At 44.7% G+C, this 21,353-nt stretch overlaps 1 protein-coding gene across 2 annotated transcripts in view; it reads right to left on the reverse strand.

Annotated features, from left to right (window-relative positions):
• Positions 1 to 279: 279 nt before the first annotated feature.
• Positions 280 to 21,353, reverse strand: part of LOC311129114 (tubby-related protein 3-like) — a 50,363-nt gene continuing 29,289 nt past the window's right edge. Inside the window, exons 3-13 of one of the 2 annotated variants that reach the window (XM_084161397.1) lie at positions 20,477 to 20,528; positions 9,864 to 10,026; positions 8,610 to 8,816; positions 5,740 to 5,898; positions 4,211 to 4,338; positions 3,759 to 3,950; positions 3,401 to 3,513; positions 3,099 to 3,216; positions 2,862 to 2,960; positions 2,235 to 2,406; positions 280 to 2,073 (exon numbers count right to left, since the gene is read on the reverse strand). In XM_084161397.1, coding sequence (XP_084017523.1) covers positions 1,940 to 2,073; positions 2,235 to 2,406; positions 2,862 to 2,960; positions 3,099 to 3,216; positions 3,401 to 3,513; positions 3,759 to 3,950; positions 4,211 to 4,338; positions 5,740 to 5,898; positions 8,610 to 8,816; positions 9,864 to 10,026; positions 20,477 to 20,528 — 1,537 coding nt within the window. In that variant the 3' untranslated portion in view covers positions 280 to 1,939. The remainder of the gene's footprint in view (positions 2,074 to 2,234; positions 2,407 to 2,861; positions 2,961 to 3,098; positions 3,217 to 3,400; positions 3,514 to 3,758; positions 3,951 to 4,210; positions 4,339 to 5,739; positions 5,899 to 8,609; positions 8,817 to 9,863; positions 10,027 to 20,476; positions 20,529 to 21,353) is intronic. The other variant, XM_084161398.1, reaches the window with a different exon arrangement.

Genomic DNA, 21,353 nt, shown 5'->3' on the forward strand with positions numbered 1-21,353 from the left:
CTTACGAGTTGAGAAAATTAATTGCAATTTTTAAAGGAACCGGTTAACTTTGTCTTTTAGCAAGCTAGGTCTTTTTATTTTGTCTAAATTTGCACTAAGAATGGCATAATCAAGTTATCCAATCAGTGTTACATGTTGATTCAAAGTCATCACCTAAAATGTTGGGGTTCAAATGACGTGGAAACAACGTTGATTCAACCAGTTTTTGCCCAGTGGGTTCTCAATGACTTCATGGTACAGTGCAAGTGTAGTCTGCTGAACAGAGTAACACTTCCAGTTACATTACATTTTTTATTTGACCTTTATTTAACTAGGCAAGTCAGTTAAGAACAAATTCTTATTTACAATGACGGCCTACACCGGCCAAACCCGGACGACGCTGGGCCAATTGTGCGCCGCCCTATGGGACTCCCAATCATGGCCGGTTGTGATACAGCCTGGAATCGAACCAGGGGGGTCTGTAGTGAAGCCTCAAGCACTGAGATGCAGTGCCTTAGACCGCTGCGCCACTTGGGAGCCCATATAAAATGTAGTGTTATTATTCAATCTGCTGTCATTTTAAATGGGTAGACAAATTTGGCATATAATGTAGACTGAGTACAGGGCAACTGAATATTCCTCCATTGTTTGGATTGCTCTTTTGTATTCCACACATTGAAATGACATTTAGGCTGACATTTCATGATATTTGAAAATGAGCAGTATGTCCAAACATTAAGGCAAAACTTATAGAATCCTTTCATTGTGCTTGCTGAGCAACTCTATTGACTTTCCCGTGAGGTTTTAACAGTGACATGGGGCTAAGACATCACAAAATGACATGTACAAAGGAATTGCAATAAGAAATGTTCTGTTCCAAACTCCTCGGAATGCTACTGAGATACGTTAGTAAAAGTGTTTTTAAAACAAGAAAATAGAAAACAGATGAGACCACATTAGATGGATATGCATGACTTCAAGACTTTCTGATATGCAAATCAATTTGATTACGAGAAATTAAAAACGAGGAAGAAAATAAAAAAGGGTTGAAATCGTTTTTTAACGGTACAATGATTAAACATCTTGATGCTGCAAAATGGCTGGAAACAAAAGCAATGTGACCATTTGAAGACAGTGAGTTGAATTTTAGGATATAGAACATAACGTTTCCAGTTGGTCAAAAGAATTGCACAACAGTGATTGTGGAAGGCAACAGAATGTAAAATGGAGTAGAATAACTATTGGAATCAACATTAAAGGCACCTTTAAAAACATCTGCTAAAAACGAAATACTCATAAGTCCATTAGACATGATTTGAGGCCTATAAAACATTCAATTCTGATATAAATCAAAGACACCATCCCCTGTGACCAGATCTAGTCTGTGTTAGAAGTCCTGTCCCTAACAGGAAGTGCCCACGACAGTCTGGTCTTTGATGCTTGGTGTCCTTTTTCCCTTTCAATCAATTTCAATACACATAAAATCACTAATATACACAGATAAAGCAAAAAAAGCAATACAAACTAATTGAAACAGAACTACAGATAAATACAAATAAAAACAAAGGCGCCTTGATGATTTGTTTCCCTTTGCGGATGGTCATTTAATTTTTCTGCTGACAAGGAAAACCCTATATCCTCCGCCCAAATCCATTTGCTTTTGTCCTCTCTCTCTCTCTCTCTCACACACCCACTCTCTTCATCCGCTCTCCAAGTCAGCGTGATTCGGGTGCCGTGATTGGACGTACCACATAGGGGTGAGAGGTCATAGTTCATGATTATTTCCATAGTGGCAGACTGCTGGTGAGCTGACCGCTGACTGTACAAGGAAGGCGCTGAGTCCTGTGAGGGGGGAGGTGGAGTGGCGGGTGTTGTGGAGTTGACATTGTCCTGGAGGGGGAGGGAGTGGGTTGAAAAGGCCATGGAGGGAATGGCGAGTTAGGAGTCGTGATGGGGTTGGTCACTCGCAGGCCAGTTTGCTGTCGAAACTGGACAGGCCAATAGCGAAGGCTTGCAGGGCACACATGGGGTAGTTGTAGTCTAAGGTGAATACGTCCTCGGCCACTCTGCCAAACTGCATCACGATGTAGTCCGCTGAGGGAAGAGAGAAGAGATGATTCAATAATGTGAAATCATTATTCCATTCTACCCAAGGAGCGAGAGAGAGAGGGAGGGAGAGAGTGAGAAATAGAGAGAGTGTGAAAAAGAGAAAGAGGAAAGAAACAGTCGAGAGAAGCACTGACGGATCGACTCACGGTCGTTGTCGTGGACGATCTGAAAGTTCTTGACGGAGGCCTGTGTCACGCGGCCGTGGAAATTGAGCACGTAGGACTGGGTGTCGTCATTCCACACGGGGGCCTTGTTGTGCAGCTCGATCAGGTTCTCCAGTGAGTGGTTCTGCCACTTACTTAGAAGGCTCTCCTGCTCCTGGAAACACACACAGCCAACAGGGTCGTATTCATTAGGCACCAAACGGAAGAAATAGGACTGAAACAGGGAGGGACAACCTTGACTAAATTGAGCGTCCAATAAGAACGCTCAATTTAGTTTCCCGTTGCAAAGCGTTTTAAAAAAGTTTTTCATTGCGTGCCCTAATGAATATGACCCAGACATCCAAACCATCTGATCTGACGTCACTGACCAGTGACCACACATCTCACAGCCCTTAGTGGGTTAGCCTCAGTTTCCATTACATTGTTGACTTCAATGCTCACTCCATTATTCATTATTATTTGCTATTTCAAGTTGTAAGAATGCCAGAGTCTTAAATCAATCATGCCCTCTGACACGCCCCTCTCCCTTCCTGTGCATAACAAGAACAGTGACTACAAGTGTTAGGAGAAGTGCATAGAATTGTTCAGTCCCCTGGGGCTGATACGTACGCTGTTTGGGCGGACGGGGACCCTCTCAAAGTTAATGTTCATGCCTGGGATGATGACGGTCATCTTGCGGGGACCTTTGAACCCCAGAACGTTGGTCTCCTGCAGAGAGAACACAGGAGATCAGAATGTCACACAACCTGACAGGGTTCAATTATATTAGTGTGTGTGTGTGTGTGTGTGTGTGTGTGTGTGTGTGTGTGTGTGTGTGTGTGTGTGTGTGTGTGTGTGTACACTCACATAGCAGATGGCTGCGAGTTCCTGTCGTGTGTTGCTCTCCTCCAGCAGAGCTCCAGGGTTCTTACAGGGGTTGGTGCCGTGGTCATACACCGTGAACTTGGTCCCCATCAGGTTGGACCTGCAGGATGACCAGACCAATCACATTAGAGTCTACAGTGTCCCTCCAGCACTCACAATCCCACTTCACACCCAATAGGGTTATCAGATGCAGCCGAGGGCTCAAAACAATATGGAAATTGTTTATCAGTAAGGATTTAGAATTATATTTAGCAGAGTTGTGACAGAGTGAGATATGGTCCTACCTCAGTTTCCCCATGAAGCTCTCTCCCTCGCGTGACAGGTCAGTGGCGTCCACTGAGATCAGGTAGTTGGACGTCTTGCTCTTTTTCCTCTTCCTCCCAGCCAGCAGAAACAGCTGGGTGAAACAGAGAGTAAACTCAGGGTGAGAGGGAAACTCACAAACCATCATTTTAATCACCATCAAAAAAGGCGTTACTTTTCCTTGATATTCTCATACCATTTCAAATGTAGCTATTAAGGAAAATAAAATTAAACAGGCCCGTGGAATAAGATGGTAAAAGAAACCTATCTTGACTGTAAATCTATCTAGGTGTCGTCTCCATGTTAATCCACCATGACAGGATGTGAGGTCATACGTACCTTCCTGCCGTCCTCTCTCTCCAGGTGCATAAAGTAGGTGGGGTACAGGCCGCGGTCCATTCCCTTCTTGTCCCGGGTTATGCGGCACTTGACGGTGACGCCGCGGGGGGCGGGACGGACCACAAACTGCTCCGGGTTGTCCACTTCGATCAGGGCGCTCTCCGCCGTGGGCGACCCCGTTGTCACGTACTCCTGAGAGACAGAAAAAGACACACACTGCTACATCACAAAAGATACCGGCCAATCACTGTTATAAAGGAGATACGGTCCAGGAGTACGGGGGACAACATTCATCTGCCATCTTGTTGTTTCAGTGTCTTCATGCATTTCTATGCGTCTTCAAGTGACAAGTTTATTTGTCATGTGTAATGAATACATTAGAAGTCTTACTCACAAGCCATAGACACATAGCTATGTATGTTCGTCTAATGATATGATATGGTTGGACTCACTGTGTTGGACTTGGTGCTGGAGGCAGACGCAGGCCGGGTTGACTCTGTGTTGGGGGACAGCGAGCGGGTCCGGTCTTCATCACCATCTTCCTCACTGGCCTCTTCGTAGTTCATACTGCCTGACAAACCTGGTCAAGGGAGAAAGAATGCGCTATGGGAGATGTGGCCTACATCTTACACGCCATTGGTTGAGATCAGAGGACCCAGGGTTCTATGTAGACAGGAGAGATCATCTCAGATGTCCAGCCAAGCTGAAAACACCTCCATATCTCCTCAGTAATCCCATAGGTTCTTATTGCCATGACTCAAGGAGAGATTTTTTCTCCTGGGACCCAAAGTGATTAGCTTGCATGTAATGGATATGGGCAACATATTTCTTCAAATATATTCAGATTTAGTTTTTGATCACATAGCCTTTGATTTGTTCCAACTAAGTCATCATACTACCCCAGTTGATGCAATATTTCTGCAATCGGAAAAGGACATATATTACAGTATGCAGCTGAAACTGCTCTCTAAAATATTTAGTAGTCCAAAATATATTTGAGGAGACAGCCTAACCTCAAAACAGCTGGCAGAGGATAGGAAGGAAAGCAGAAGCGAACTAGTGCTGATTAACTGTTGAGACCCATTGAGGAATAACTTTTCTGTATAGAACAGATGAGACTACCCAGTAACCAGGTTACGATAGAAGAGACCTGTTATGAACCTCTAGCCATCCCAGCAGCTGTCATTATGCCCAGACACCACTGTTAGTCGACTACTGAGCCCTGTATATTTTCACATTGGATAGAATACTGTAAAATACAAGACAATAGATTCTCTATCTTCAATGTGTTTTATCCATCACTGAGAGCTGGTTCCCTGGAACCAGTTTAAGCCTTGTACTAAAAGCACGTTTGGCTTTTCAGTCCAGGAGTATTCGGTGTCCGTGAAACCGGCCCTGATAGTCCAATGTAAAGGGGTTAGTTAGGAACGAGGGAAATTCGAGAGATGAAGCAGAAATCGTACTGAGAGCTGCCAGCCAGACAGAACCAGCACGGTGTGATCAGACAGGCCTCTGTGGGAGCTGCTCTGGACAGGTGTCAGTAATGCTGCTAATTGGATTGACCAGCTGTGACTCTGGCTGGTGCTGGCTAGCGCTGTGGAATATTTTAATGAGAAAGCATCTTTTAGGTGAGAAAGTAGAATTCAAAGTGAGCAGGGGAAAAATGTCCGCTCTCAAAGTGTTCCATCGTTGATGATACATGAAATATTAAATGTTATGATGCCAGTTTTTCTTCTAATGTGCATTAAAGTCACTTACTCAGCGTATCTTGAAGCCAGAATATGATATCTAGCACTTTACACCCAATGACTAGGTTATTATCAGTAACTATGTAATTCACTGTTGTTGTATCCTACCTCAGTTTCACCTGTGCTCCATAGAGTTAGTGCTGCAGAGAGAGAGAGGAAAGGAGAGAGACAGAAACCCAGCAATCTTCACTCCAGCCCCGTAACCATGGGAACGGCAGGCTGCTCTCTACTACCTGACTGGAGTAGTTTCTCCCTGGCAGACAGCGGGCGCTCTGGCCCCTCCTCCGGTCCCTCCTCCAGCCCCTCCTCCACTGCACCTACCAACTGGACCACCCTGTCGCGGGCGGGGTCAGTCAGAGAGGGGGAGGGTCTGAGTGAGATGTCCCACGCCTCTGCGGATAAACGCATATGTATTGGCCAACGTGGCTAGAAACAATATGTACACAGTGGTGTTCACTCCATCTAGCCCCGGAGATGTGTCTAAATGTCAGGGTACTGCCAAACACGAAATACAGATCGTAAATGTCAGCTACACTCTAATAGTGACTCCAAGGCATCAATTAAAACAACACACAAAGTTTTGCGGACTCACTGCTTTTACTAATCAGCCAAATGAAAATGTCAAAGCGTGCTGATAATACAACTTTTATTAAAAAAAAGAAAGGGCTCAATGCTCATGTTGTAAATGGGATAATTTCAAACAACCACTTTCTCTCAGTCTCACAGCACATAAAGAACTTTACCCTGGAAACTCGCTAACCAGTTTTGATTGAATAGCGTCCCCAAGTCAAATCGAAATGGAGGCAGAAGGCTATTATTAATCCTTTGCCGTTTCCATTTCAATTCGTTTCCACTGGGAAATCAAAATGCAGCCAGGCAGATAGATACTATCTAAGGCACCGGAGGACAGGCTGTATCTCAGTAGCACTAAGCAGACCCGACATTCATTCATGATGAAGGTTTGCATTATAGGGGAGTGTCACCTGCCCTCTTGTTGCTGTCCAAAAAACGGAGGCTAATGCAGTAATATACTGCCCTTAATCTGTGTCTCAGGTTTAACTAGGTAATACATCTCCCTCCCGGAGATGTATTACCTGGCTATCTTTATTTAGCTTGTCATTTAGCACAGTAACAGTACAAATTGATATTGAATTAGTCTCAGGAAATGAAACAGACTTCAACACTCATCGTGGACCAGCCAGAAGGAGGTGAGGTGGCATATAGGGGTACTGTGGTAGGTGGATGCTACTCTTGCCTCTTACACGTGATAAAATGATCCATTTCTCACTGCGTCACCATCAATCTCGCCCTCCGCCGGCCGGCTCTCTAACGGCACACTGCAGCCCCACAGCCCTGGGAGGAAGTAGTATCCAGAGCAGGGAAAAGGTTTTAGCACTGCGCAATGGCTTTTAACCAGGACAACCGAAAGGACAGCAGCAACAGGTTGTGGACCAGCCAGAAGGAGGTGAGGTGGCATAAATAGGTAATGTGTTAGGTGGATGCTGCTCTTACCTCTTACACATGATAAAATGATCAATTTCTCACTGAGACTGTCCCTGAACAAGGATGTTGACCAGATATGCTCCCACGCTCCAATTTCTCACTGAGACTGTCCCTGAACAAGGATGTTGACCAGATATGCTCCCACGCTCCAATTTCTCACTAAGACTGTCCCTGAACAAGGATGTTGACCAGATATGCTCCCACGCTCCAATTTCTCACTGAGACTGTCCCTGAACAAGGATGTTGACCAGATATGCTCCCACGCTCCAATTTCTCACTGAGACTGTCCCTGAACAAGGATGTTGACCAGATATGCTCCCACGCTCCAATTTCTCACTGAGACTGTCCCTGAACAAGGATGTTGACCAGATATGCTCCCACGCTCCAATTTCTCACTGAGACTGTCCCTGAACAAGGATGTTGACCAGATATGCTCCCACGCTCCAATTTCTCACTGACACTGTCCCTGAACAAGGATGTTGACCAGATATGCTCCCACGCTCCAATTTCTCACTAAGACTGTCCCTGAACAAGGATGTTGACCAGATATGCTCCCACGCTCCAATTTCTCACTGAGACTGTCCCTGAACAAGGATGTTGACCAGATATGCTCCCACGCTCCAATTTCTCACTGAGACTGTCCCTGAACAAGGATGTTGACCAGATATGCTCCCACGCTCCAATTTCTCACTGAGACTGTCCCTGAACAAGGATGTTGACCAGATATGCTCCCACGCTCCAATTTCTCACTGAGACTGTCCCTGAACAAGGATGTTGACCAGATATGCTCCCACGCTCCAATTTCTCACTGAGACTGTCCCTGAACAAGGATGTTGACCAGATATGCTCCCACGCTCCAATTTATCACTGAGACTGTCCCTGAACAAGGATGTTGACCAGATATGCTCCCACGCTCCAATTTCTCACTGAGACTGTCCCTGAACAAGGATGTTGACCAGATATGCTCCCACGCTCCAATTTCTCACTGAGACTGTCCCTGAACAAGGATGTTGACCAGATATGCTCCCACGCTCCAATTTCTCACCTGTCCTCCTTTGCTTTCTTTTTCTTCTCACCCCCTGCCTCTCACTCTATCCTGCATTTCTCTCTCTCTCTATCAGTTCAGCCTGTCCTCTCACTAGACTACAAAGTGCCTCTACCAGCCCAGAGGTGTGAAAGTGACACTTATATTGAGTGCCCTGTCTGTGTAGCCGTGAGGCCCGCCAGATCAGCAGACGGGATGTGATCTCTGAAGCTGCTTGGTATTCGTGTGCTGAGGCGACCCAGAGGATTTATCAGGGTAGATGACGCATGTCTATAGCACTACTGCGTATGAGACATTGTCTGTGCTGTGTAGGCCATAGGGTTAGGACTATTTCCTGGTCACATGTTCTGACCATAACTAAGCCCCAGAGTATTTCCTGGTCACATGGTCTGACCATAACTAGGCCCCAGAGTATTTCCTGGTCAGGTAAGGTGTTCAGGAAACCCCCCAGCCTTACCTATTGACAGAACTCTTTAACACTCCACTTTAGCACTCCTAACTTCTGTCCTAACTGGCTGTCCTGACTCCCTGTCTGAACCCTTTCTCAAGGCTCACCTCGTTTCTGCAGCAGCTCGTGGATATCCGTCTTGGGCTCCAGCAGAGTCTCTGTGTCCCCGTCCCGGTCTGGCTCCTCGGCGGGGGGAGACTGGGGCAGCGGCTGGGACAGAGACAGGGGCTGGGACTGGCTCACCGACAGAATCTGGATCTTGGTACCCAGGTCTGGGGCCTCAGAGCCCATGAAGGCAGCAGGGCCGTCGATACCTGCAGGGTGGGGCACATTCATAAACTTGTTTTAATGTCTTGAATTATGTTAATGACTTTGTCCTGCTTGTCTGTGTGTTTGAGCACCCAGCTGTCTACTTCTCCAAGAGCTGTCCTGTATTCCTGTGCTTCTATCTGTGCTTCCCTGAGGTGATTTGATTACTTATGCCTTATTACTTAGCCGTCTGCTTGCAGCTGTGTTTCTCTGTAGTACCTCTCCTCTATGTTCATGTCAGAGCTCCTCTTTATAGTTAGCCTTGTGCTATGGAGTGATATGCGGCACTGAGCAGGTGGCATCAGCTTGCCCTTTTCTTGCCTGGGAGTCTGAATGCTGCTCTGCCTCTCTGAATGTGACTGTCTCCTCCCCATCTGAAGGCCCCTCTGGGCATCAGAGAGAACAGCTTCCTGGGTGTCTCCTCCACTACCTTGACTGAGGGAGGCGTTATTAGACACGCACGAGCACGCACACACACACACACCTCAACATATTTGTTTCCTGATTGTTTGTAGGAACATTTTATAACATTGTATCCCAGTATGTGAGAGACTAACATATGCTGCATGCCAATGTACAGGCGATTGGTGTCAGAAGTGGGATGCACCAATGTTTATAATCCTATTCTATATAAGCACTTTTTCTATAGCCTTGTATTTCCTGACTGGTCTATTCTACCTCGATCTGGAAGGCCACTCTGCTCCTCCAGAGTGAGCTCCATGACTGGCCCTCTCCCTGCTTTCCTGGGCAACATGGGGCCTGGCCCCACCTTCTCCCACCACTCCCTCTCACTATCCTCACCTGACGAACTGCCCTCACTCTGGACTGGAAAGAAAATTGATCATTAAAGTATTCTTCTTCATAGCCAACACCAACAACTGTCTATCTCTGACTGTGGACTTGGGTTCAATCACTCAGCACTAATCCTGCTTCCTTTTTCCCGATCGTGTGATCTGACCCCAGAAAAATTCAGGGACCTTCTGAACAGGAAAAACTCTTGCCCTTAATCATGCTAGCTAGTACAGTAGCTAACCCCAAGAACCAAGGCTCACCGTCCATGATGACATCACTGGTGATGCTGAGGCGTGACTCCACCAGCGGGGCCTGCTCCTCACTGCGCCGGGGCCTGGAGCGCCTGGGCCGGGCCTCTGGGTTGGGCTGCACCATCAGAGGCTCCTGCCGCTTCCGCCGCTGCTTCTGCTCCAACAGCGCCCTCTATGGACGGGAGGGGAACAACGACAGTGAGAGTCAGTGACGGGAGTATGGCGTTATACCATGCAAATATTGTCCATCCGTCCCTCCCTGCCCCAGACTGACAGCTGGACTGACAGCTGGTGATAAGGCTCTAGTGATCCTCCTGTATCTGTCCAGGTATATCTGGCCTCTCTTCCCCACAGTCCATGAGGATGCCATCCCTTTCCCTCATTAAAACACTCTTTAATCATAAAGAGCTGGCCTGGCTAGCGGTCTGGCTGCTATGTAATACCACCGTACCTGTAGACTGTGTACTTCCAGTCATTGCGCCAACACTAGTTAGCATTGGCTCGTGAAACTACTGCTAACTTCCTTCCTACTGCATGCAGAGAAATAAAAATGGTATCCACGAGTTCATCTGACTCTGGGATCCCCCCAGACACTTATCTACATTCAACCTTATACAGACAGCCTTTTCCAGATCACTCAAAATGCTGAGTACCAGACAATCAGTAACGACTCTGTCCTTATCAGACACTTGGGACAATTTGATCGAAAGCGGTGTTGTTGTTTTGGAAAACGGTGCTCTCTCTCAGAGTTATCTTGAGCAATAAGACAAAACAAATGAGGAAAATACTTATTATGGTGGCTTGCCAGCTTCGTTTGAGGGGTGTCAAACAAGAGCATGTTCCTATGGTAACCGTGTCAGAGTGTCCTTGATAGACTCCACATTCTTTGTTGTTGTCTTTTCACCACTCCCACTGTTGTTGGGGGAGAGGACAGAACATGATGGCCATTCTTTGTTTTATTTAACCTTTTTTAAACTATTTATCTCTGGCACTTCCCTGGGTGTGTGTGTGTGTGTGTGTGTCTCAGTTCCTGTATTTTTCTTCTTCATATACTCTGTAAATGCGCATTATTTTATACATCGATAAACTAGTGTAAGTATTATTTATTTTTATTTTTTTACCTTTATTTAACTAGGCAAGTCAGTTAAGAACACATTCTTATTTATAATGACGTTCTACCCCGGCCAAACCCTCCCCTAACCCGGACTACGCTGGGCCAATTGTGCGCCGCCCTATGGGACACACAATCACGGCCGGATTGTGATACAGCCTGGAATCGAACCAGGGTCTGTAGTGATGCCTCTAGCACTGAGATGCAGTGCCTTAGACCGCTGCGCCACTCGGGAGCACATTCAATGTGAATCTCAAAATGGAACCCCAGATGGCTTTGTAAACAACACACACACATAAGCGTCATGACCCGACCTGGCAAATAATTTAGCCACAGTAAAATGTCATGCTTTTTTCCATCGGTATCTTTGAGACTAAATTGGCAGGCAGAATATGCAACTCTCATGGAAACAGGACAGGTGAAGTATGGTTGGCTAGGCTATATTTATGTCATAATAAAGGTCACAGAATAATGGATCTTTGTATCCTAGCAATACCACCAGAGGAAATGGGACATAGGAGAGTTAGCTACTCAGTGAAGGACCTTCAGCAACAAAAGCATCCATTTAAATAAATTTTGAAAAACCTTTTACATGGGTCCTGGAAAAGTACGTCTAGACCATCATAAAAGATGCTATGAGACAAAGTAACAGACTGCTTCACATACAGCGCAAACAACTCAAATTATAACTACTTAGTAAACCTAGAGTTGGAAATGCTGCTTCCTGTGGAACCCTATGATAACTCTGTGCTGTGCTGGCTAAGGCTCTGTTCAGTAGGGGGACAGAGAGACTGGGGACATGGGACAGTGACAAGGCAGTGGGCTCATTAGAGCTGACATTGTCACAGCCATCACAAACGTGCTGGGAAACTAGGGACATGTCACGCCCTGGCTCTGGGGACTCTTAAATGTTGAGCCAGGGTGTGTAGTTTCTATGTTTAGTTTTCTATGTTTGAGTTTCTAGATCGTGTAGATCTATGTTGGCCAGGGTGGTTCCCAATCAGAGGCAGCTGTAGTTCGTTGTCTCTGATTGGGGACCATACTTAGGCAGCCTTTTGGCACCTGTTAGTTGTGGGATCTTGTTCCGTGTGAGGTATGTTATTTGTCTACCTTGGACTTCACGTTTCGTTTGTTGTTTTGTCGTGGTGTTTAAGTTTAAATAAACATGTATGCTTATCACGCTGCGCCTTGGTCTGTCTCATCTGTAAACGATCGTGACAGAAGATCCCACCTAATGAGGACCAAGCAGCGTGCCCAGGAAGAGAAAATAGCGATGTCTCAGGTGGGCAAATGGTGGTCATGGGAGGAGATATTCGCGGGGAAAGGGCCATGGGCGAAGGTAAATGCCCAGGCAGGAGAGGAGAAACGGCGCCAACCGTGCCGACGACGGACACCCGAGAGGCAACCCCAAGAACATTTTTGGGGGGGGCACACGGAGTGGACGACGAGGCAGCAGGAGGCAGCGACAGGGCGAATCTGCAGACTAGGAGAGGAGGCCACCAGGTTACGGGGGCTATTGGTCCAGAGGGAGCAGGAGTTAATTGGTCAGAGGGAGGAGCTACAGGAGGCGATAAGGGAGAAGGAGAGTGTAGAGGCACGGCGAGAGGAGCTGGTTAGGCAGCAGAAGGAGCGGAGGTTTATAAGGGAACCCAGTCCCGCTCCTCGCACCAAGCAAGTGGTGTGTGTCGCCAGTCCGGTCCGGCCCGTTCCTGATCCCCGCACTAAGCCAGTGGTGCGTGTTCCCAGTACGGCCCGACCCATTCCTGCTTCCCGCACAAGGCCAGTGGTGTGTGTTATTTGTCTACCTTGGACTTCACGTTTCGTTTGTTGTTTTGTCGTGGTGTTTAAGTTTAAATAAACATGTATGCTTATCACGCTGCGCCTTGGTCCGTCTCATCCGTAAACGATCGTGACAGGACAACAGCGACAAGGGTTGGCCCCCTTTAGATTTATGGCTAGACAATACAAAGCACAATGTCTCTATGAATATAAAAAAGCTTCACACTAGAGAAATTGGCCATTTCCATTAATTATGGTGACATTCGTCAGCTGGCCCTCCAGTCCTGGTCTCTGGTCAAAGCAGGCGATGGGTTACGTAACTGCATCAATTAGTGGGGAGCATCAAAACAACAAGGGGTGTTTAGTGATGAACTGGGCTGGAAAGAGACGAGAGGTCCTTGTCTCTCTGAAGGCTCATTGGGCTGATTAACCACCACTACAGAAAGGTTTTATTACTCAGGGCCAACGCAACACACACATTCAGGGCCAACGCAACACACACATTCAGGGCCAACGCAACACAGGCGCAAACACACACAAAAGCACTGACACACACACGCATGCATGCTCATGCACACACTCGCAGACTCGTGCACACACACACACACGCACGTGCACACACACACACACCCATGGCCTATTTCTATTTGACACCTGAATCTAAAGGTATACCTGAAAAATATGATTAATTAAATACCCAGACTTTGTCTTTGATTAAAATGCAAATAAGACCAGATGAAAGGCCTCTGGGGGCTTAATTGTTTCAGCTTGGATACTGATGGTTTACATTTCAAACAGGCTTTGTTTTAAAGGGATACTTCGGGACTTTATCTACTTCCCCAGAGTCAGATGAACTAGTGTCTCTGCATCCAGTATGAAGGAAGTTAGAGGTAGTTTCGCGAGCCAATGCTAACTGTCGTTAGCACAATAACTGGACGTCTATGGTATCTACTAGCATGCTAGCAATTACCATAGACTTCCAGTCATTGCGTTAACAATAGTCATCAATTGCGATAACGCTAGTTAGCAACTTCCTTCAAACTGCATGCAGAGACATAAAAATGGTATCTACGAGTTCATCTGACTGGGGAAGTAGATAAAATCCCAAAGTATCCCTTTAAGAGGGAAACAGGGCTCGCCTCCTCGTTTTCTTCTAAGGCTAAAAATAGCAGACAAATGAATAAAACATCTGAATGGATTATCATAATGAAACAGACTGTTAATTTGGACACAGGATACAGATTCCATGTAAATAAGAAACAAAAGCCCCACAATGCTTCACGATGAGATCCTATTTAAAAATGTTATCAAGAGCCACACATCTGACCCAGGACCGGATGACTTTGAAACCCTTTTGCCTCGTTTTTTCTTAGTCTTCTCCCTTTGCTCTGGGCAGCAGTAGTCTTCCTGTGTAAACTGGCTGGGAAATTCTTGCTAGCCCTATTTGTGTAATGTGTTTTTCTCTCACTGGTGTGATATTGCTCTGTAACTAAGATGCTACTGCTGCTGGAATCTTAGCAACGGCCACTCCTGGATTTCACTCATATTAACATTTTTACAGAACGGTTACCTCACAAAAACTGACAGTAGTAGAGCAGACGTTGAACTGTCTCTCTCACTGACAGAACTCATCAGTGGCAACGACACTTCACTGAGCCAGCTGTAAACAACTGAGTTAACCCTGTCCAAACTGAACAGAACTTAAACCTAGTTCCTATCTTGCTTGCTTCGACTACACTCTTAGAAAAAAAGGTGCTATCTAGAACGCAAAACTGTTATTTGGCTGTCCCCATAAGAGAACCCTTTAAAGAACCCTTTTTGGTTCCAGGTATAGAAGGAACCCTTTTGGGTTCCATGTAGAACCTTTTCTACCTGGAACCAAAAAGGGTTCTACCTGGAACCAAAAAGGGTTATCCTATGGGGACAGCCGAAGAACCCTTTTGGAACCCTTTTTTCTAAGAGTGTATAACCAGAACATGGAGTATGGCCAAAAAAGCCACAGAGACTGCGCGGGAAATGAGGAATATTTATGCTTTAGGCTACTCATTGTTCAACTATTTGCATAATCAAACAGCAACATAAAGAGTTGATAGAATCTGTTGAATAAGCTACTAGTTACCAGTGCACCACCATTACACAGATCATATCTCTAAATGATAGAATATCAGAATATAAAAAATAAAATAAAACAACTGGAGAAAAGAGTGTAGGATCCTAGAAACAAAACTGCCCTATAATTAAAACAATCCATTGCATTATTATCCATTTAAACAAAAGACTGGCACTTGAAAGATTTCAGAGGATAGGATATGAGAAAAGCACCGTCCTGAGGCTATGGGAGCAAGATATTGTCCAGGCCTAAAACAAGACACAGGAGGCTAATGAAAATAACAGACAATGAGATATCCCACATCCACGGAAGTGTGTCCCACCAGAGACAGGCTATAACAATGATATCACCAGGATGAGCTGAAATCAAATGCTAGCACACATGCACAGTACACACACGCAAGCACGTACATATGCACACACACACGCACAGAAATATACTCACCAAAATACAAACACGCAAGCATGTACCTGTGCCCAAACTTCCCATGTTACTCTCAGATCAAAATAGTCAACCATAAAGGACATAAACAGACCAGAGAATAAGAGGTGCTGACCCACCCTGTCCATTGGCGTCCGGAGTGAGTCAGAGAGTGAAAGTGAAGTGCAGAAGTTTCTCTGTGGAGCTCAGGGTTTCATGCTCTGTGAGACCCCGTCACATCTAAACTCTCCCCCACGAGCAGCACTCGTGCCGGGCATGCCTCTGTCTCCCTGCCCCCCCCTCTACCCCTGGATCCTGGATCAGGCTTTCAGATCAGACAACTAACACGAGGATAACCACGCAACACCAGCTTCCCTCTCACTCTGAGTCCGTGTCTCCTCCTCAGCCTGTGAGAGAGTGTGTGTGAGAGAGAACTAGAATGTATGTGAGTGAGTCTGGGTGGTCACTGTCGCTAACTGAATCAGCGGTCTTAAGCACCCCGGGGCAGAGTGGGGAAGAGAGAGAGAATGAGTGAGATGGAGACAAACAAACAAACCAAAACAAAGGCAAAGTCTTCTCATGCTTTGTTGATTTCAAAAAAGCTTTTGACTTAATTTGGCATGAGGGTTTGCTATACAAATTGATGGAAAGTGGGGTTGGGGGGAAAACATACGACATTATAAAATCCATGTACACAAACAACAAGTGTGCGGTTAAAATTGCCCCACCCTCTTCAACATATATATCAACGAATTGGCGAGGGCACTAGAACAGTCTGCAGCACCCGGCCTCACCCTACTAGAATCTGAAGTCAAATGTCTACTGTTTGCTGATGATCTGGTGCTTCTGTCACCAACCAAGGAGGGTCTACAGCAGCACCTAGATCTTCTGCACAGATTATGTCAGACCTGGGCCCTGACAGTAAATCTCAGTAAGACAAAAATAATGGTGTTCCAAAAAAGGTCCAGTTGCCAGGACCACAAATACAAATTCCATCTAGACACCGTTGCCCTAGAGCACACAAAAAACTATACAAACCTCGGCCTAAACATCAGCACCACAGGTAACTTCCACAAAGCTGAGAGACAAGGCAAGAAGGGCCTTCTATGCCATCAAAAGGAACATAACATTTGACATACCAATTAGGATCTGGCAAAAAATACTTGAATCAGTTATAGAACCCATTGCCCTTTATGGTTGTGAGGTCTGGGGTCCACTCACCAACCAAGAATTCACAAAATGGGACAAACACCAAATTGAGACTCTGCATGCAGAATTCTGCAAAAATATCCTCCGTGTGCAACGAAAAACACCCAATAATGCATGCAGAGCAGAATTAGGCCGATACCCGCTAATTATGAAAATCCAGAAAAGAGCCATTAAATTCTATAACCACTTAAAAGGAAGTGATTCCCAAACCTTCCATAACAAAGCCATCACCTACAAAGAGATGAACTTGGAGAAGAGTCCCCTAAGTAAGCTGGTCCTGGGGCTCTGTTCACAAACACAAACAGACCCCACAGAGCCCCAGGACAACAACAACAACACAATTAGACCCAACCAAATCATGAGAAAACAAAAAGATAATTACTTGACACATTAGAAAGAACTAACAAAAAAAACAGAGCAAACTAGAATGCTATTTGGCTCTAAACAGAGAGTACACTGTGACTGACCCAAACTTAAGGAAAGCTTTGACTATGTACAGACTCAGTGAGCATAGCCTTGCTATTGAGAAAGGCCGCCGTAGGCAGACCTGGCTCTCAAGAGAAGACAGGCTATGTGCACACTGCCCACAAAATGAGGTGGAAACTGAGCTGCACTTCCTAACCTCCTGCAAAATGTATGACCATATTAGAGACACATATTTCCCTCAAATTACAGACAACCACAAAGAATTCGAAAACAAACCCAATTTTGATAAACTCCCTTATCTACCGGGTGAAATACCACAGTGTGACATCACAGCAGCAAGATTTGTGACCTGTTGCCACAAGAAAAGGGCAACCAGTGAAGAACAAACACCATTGTAAATACAACCCATATTTATGTTTATTTATTTTCCCATTTGTACTTTAACTATTTGCACATTGTTACAACACTGTATAAATATATACATAATATGACATTTGAAATGTCTTTATTCTTTTGGAACTTCTGAGTGTAATGTTTACTGTTAATATTGATTGTTTATTTCACTTTTGTTTACTATCTACTTCACTTGCTTTGGCAATGTTAACATAAGTTTCCCATTCCAATAAAGCCCTTAAATTGAAATTGAATTGAGAGGGAGGGAGGGGGGGGGATAGAGGTGCTGCGAGTGTCAGACAGCAATAGAGGTAGGAGCAATGTGTATGTGGGGGGGTTGGTTTTCCCACGTCCTCATGAGGACAAAGGCTATTTTAAGCTTAGGGGTTAGGTTTAGGGTTAGAATTAAGGTTAGGGTAAGGGGTTAGTGGTTAGGTTTAGGGTTAGGAGTTAGGTTTAGGGTTTGGGTTATGGTTACGGGTTAAGGTTAGGTTTAGGGTTAAGGTTACAAACTTTAGAAGCCTTTTCAAATACATTACAAGTGTGCATTTCCTGCTGTGCAGGAAGATTCTCAGCAACAAAAGTGATCAAATTAAGATCCTACATCTGTAGGCATACAGCGCACTACACAGACTCCGTCTATTGAAACCTTTCTATGGCTACGTCCCAAATGGCACCCTATTCCCTACATAGTGCACTACTTTGTTAGGCTCTGGTCAAAAGTAGTGCACTATGTAGGGAACAGGGTGCCATTTGGGACACACCCATTGAGTCAGTCTATGTGCCTGCCAATCATCTCATCCATCTTTTACTCCATTGTGTGACTGTTGCTTAAGTCTGGTTTCTTAAACCAAATCAGTCCGTTTCACTTTAAAGGAGCGTGGGTGGTGATAAGGATACTGCAGGCAGGAGGGATTGTAAGGGACAATCATCAGACACACAGACCAGGAAGAACTGTTAGCTGAGAAAGGAGCAGATTGGTGCTTTATCTCTACAATGAGTGCTAAAACAATTCCCTTATGGAAAAATAATTTTCTTTCTGCTAATTGTACAAACTGTTCTTCCTTCGAAAATGAAAGAGTTCAAACACACCCTGTTTTCCCTCTGTTTCATGACAATCAGCCTTATTGTGCTGATGGTCGGTAATACAAATGCTATTACAAAGCCAACTAAATTCATAGCCTGAGTGACACCGGAGGCAGAAAACAAGGTCATTTATACACTCGCTGCCAGTCAAATGTTCAAGCTTGACAGGCTCACAGCTATAAACATGGACTGAGACAAGCCCTCAAAAAAAAATCTGACAAAACATGAAAAGACACCAAAAACAACCAAAACATCAAACGCAAAATGCTTCTAGATATACAGTTGAAGTCGGAAGTTTACATACACTTAGGTTGGAGTCATTAAAACTCGTTTTTCAACCACTCCACAAATGTCTTGTTAATAAACTATACTTTTGGCAAATCGGTTAGGACATCTACTTTGTGCATGACACAAGTAATTTTTCCAACAATTGTTTACAGACAGATTATTTCACTTATAATTCACTGTATCACAATTCCAGTGGGTCAGAAGTTGACATACACTAAGTTGACTGTGCCTTTAAACAGCTTGGAAAATTCCAGAAAATGATGTCATGGCTTTAGAAGCTTCTGATAGGCTAATTGACATAATTTGAGTCAATTGGAGGTGTACCTGTGGATGTTTTTCAAGGCCTACCTTCGAACTCAGTGCCTCTTTGCTTGACATCATGGGAAAATCAAAAGAAATCAGCCAAGACCTCCGAAAAACAATTGTAGACCTCCACAAGTCTGGTTCATCCTTGGGAGCAATTTCCAAACGCCTGAAGGAACCACGTTCGTCTGTACAAACAATAGTACGCAAGTATAAACACAATGGGACCACGCAGCCATCATACCGCTCAGGAAGGAGACATGTTCTGTCTCCTAGAGATGAACGTACGTTGGTGCGAAAAGTGCAAATCAATCCCAGAACAACAGCAAAGGACCTTGTGAAGATACTGGAGGAAACAGGTAAAAAAGTATCTATATCCACAGTAAAACTAATCCTATAATCGACATAACCTGAAAGGCCGCTCAGCAAGGAAGAAGCCACTGCTCCAAAACCGCCATAAAAAAGACAGACTACGGTTTGCAACTGCACATGGGGACAAAGATCGTACTTTTTGGAGAAATGTCCTCTGGTCTGATGAAACAAAAATAGAACTGTTTGGCCATAATGACCATCGTTATGTTTGGAGGAAAAAGGGGGTTGCTTGCAAGCCGAAGAACACCATCCCAACCGTGAAGAACGGGGGTGGAAGCATCATGCTGTGGGGATGCTTTGCTGCAGGAGGGACTGGTGCACTTCACAAAATAGATGGCATCATGAGGAAGGAAAATTATGTGGATATATTGAAGCAACATCTCAAGACATCAGTCAGGAAGTTAAAGCTTGGTCGCAAATGGATCTTCCAAATGGACAATGACCCCAAGCATACTTCCAAAGTTGTGGCAAAATGGCTTAAGGACAACAAAGTCAAGGTATTGGAGTGGCCATCACAAAGCCCTGACCTCAATCCTATAGAAAATTTGTGGGCAGAACTGAAAAAGTGTGTGCGAGCAAGGAGGCCTACAAACCTGACTCAGTTACACCAGCTCTGTCAGGAGGAATGGGCCAAAATTCACCCAACTTATTGTGGGAAGCTTGTGGAAGGCTACCCGAAACGTTTGACCCAAGTTAAACAATTTAAAGGCAATGCTACCAAATACTAATTGAGTGTATGTAAACTTCTGACCCACTGGGAATGTGATGAAAGGAATAAAAGCTGAACTAAATAATTCTCTCTACTATTATTCTGACATTTCACATTCTTAAAATATAGTGGTGATCCTAACTGACGTAAAACAGGGAATTTTTACTAGGATTAAATGTCAGGAATTGTGAAAAACTGAGTTTAAATGTATTTGGCTAAGGTGTATGTAAACTTCCGACTTCAACTGTATATAATATGGACTAGTCTGGTCATTTCTGCATCAGAAATAGAATACTCATGACATATACCCTGAACAAGTCTCTGGGAGCCGTAGTGTCTGTAGAGTGGATATGATGTTGAACAGGTGCTGTATGTGGCGTAACTAGTTTAATGTGTTTAATAAGGGTAGTCATTACCTGCTTTTCCAGCTTCTGCTGCCTGAGGCTGGTGCTGTCATCATCAAGGGCACTGGGAAGAGATGAAAGACAAAATGGTTACTATACACTCATAACTCACATCTGACTGAGACATAATACAAGTGGTTCTGTGGTTAATACGAATCTGTTATCTGGGTCTCATCTGTTATCTGTTATTTTTCCAATAACAAACAATTTGCTACAGTGGTCACTAATGAATGCACCCCCGATTGAGATTGGGTGGTATACAGATTTTCATAACGTTTCTGTTCCATACCGGGGTATACAATATTACCAGAAGTGCACACAAGGGGCCTTATTTCTTTTTTTTAAAGGTATTGAAAATCACACCGTCAGTATGTCTAAATACCCCGGTATATGGTATATAGGGTTTATCGACCTAGCCTACCCCGATGTCACTTACATCAATGACACTAATGATTTTCAATGGGATTCCACCAGGGGGCATCGCTGCTGTGAATAACAACTGCGGACAATGCACTGAAATATCCTCTTGAACGTTACCAAGGTGTTCGCTTGAAAAAGCAGTTGCACTGCTGCGCACAAATAAGACTGTCATACAGGATTACAGTCATACCTTAGGCTATAACTGTTTGAGCTTAGCCTGAGTGCATGATCATACAAAAAAAACAAAGAAAAAAAGATTACAACAGACGGAAATAAAAATGTAGTTGTTAATAGATATCATTTTGGCCACGTAGGCTAACCTGACCAAGAAAAGCTTAGGGCTCTAGTTATAAAACTCCTCACTTTCCTGGTGAGGTCAAATATGATATCAGGACTGTATAATGCAGCAAAGCAACAGACAGCAGCACTACAGTGCTACAAAGCAACAGCAAGTCTACATCTAAGACAC

Source organism: Coregonus lavaretus (assembly GCF_964263955.1).
Source record: "Coregonus lavaretus genome assembly, chromosome: 5".
Classification (NCBI taxonomy): Eukaryota; Metazoa; Chordata; class Actinopteri; order Salmoniformes; family Salmonidae; genus Coregonus; species Coregonus lavaretus.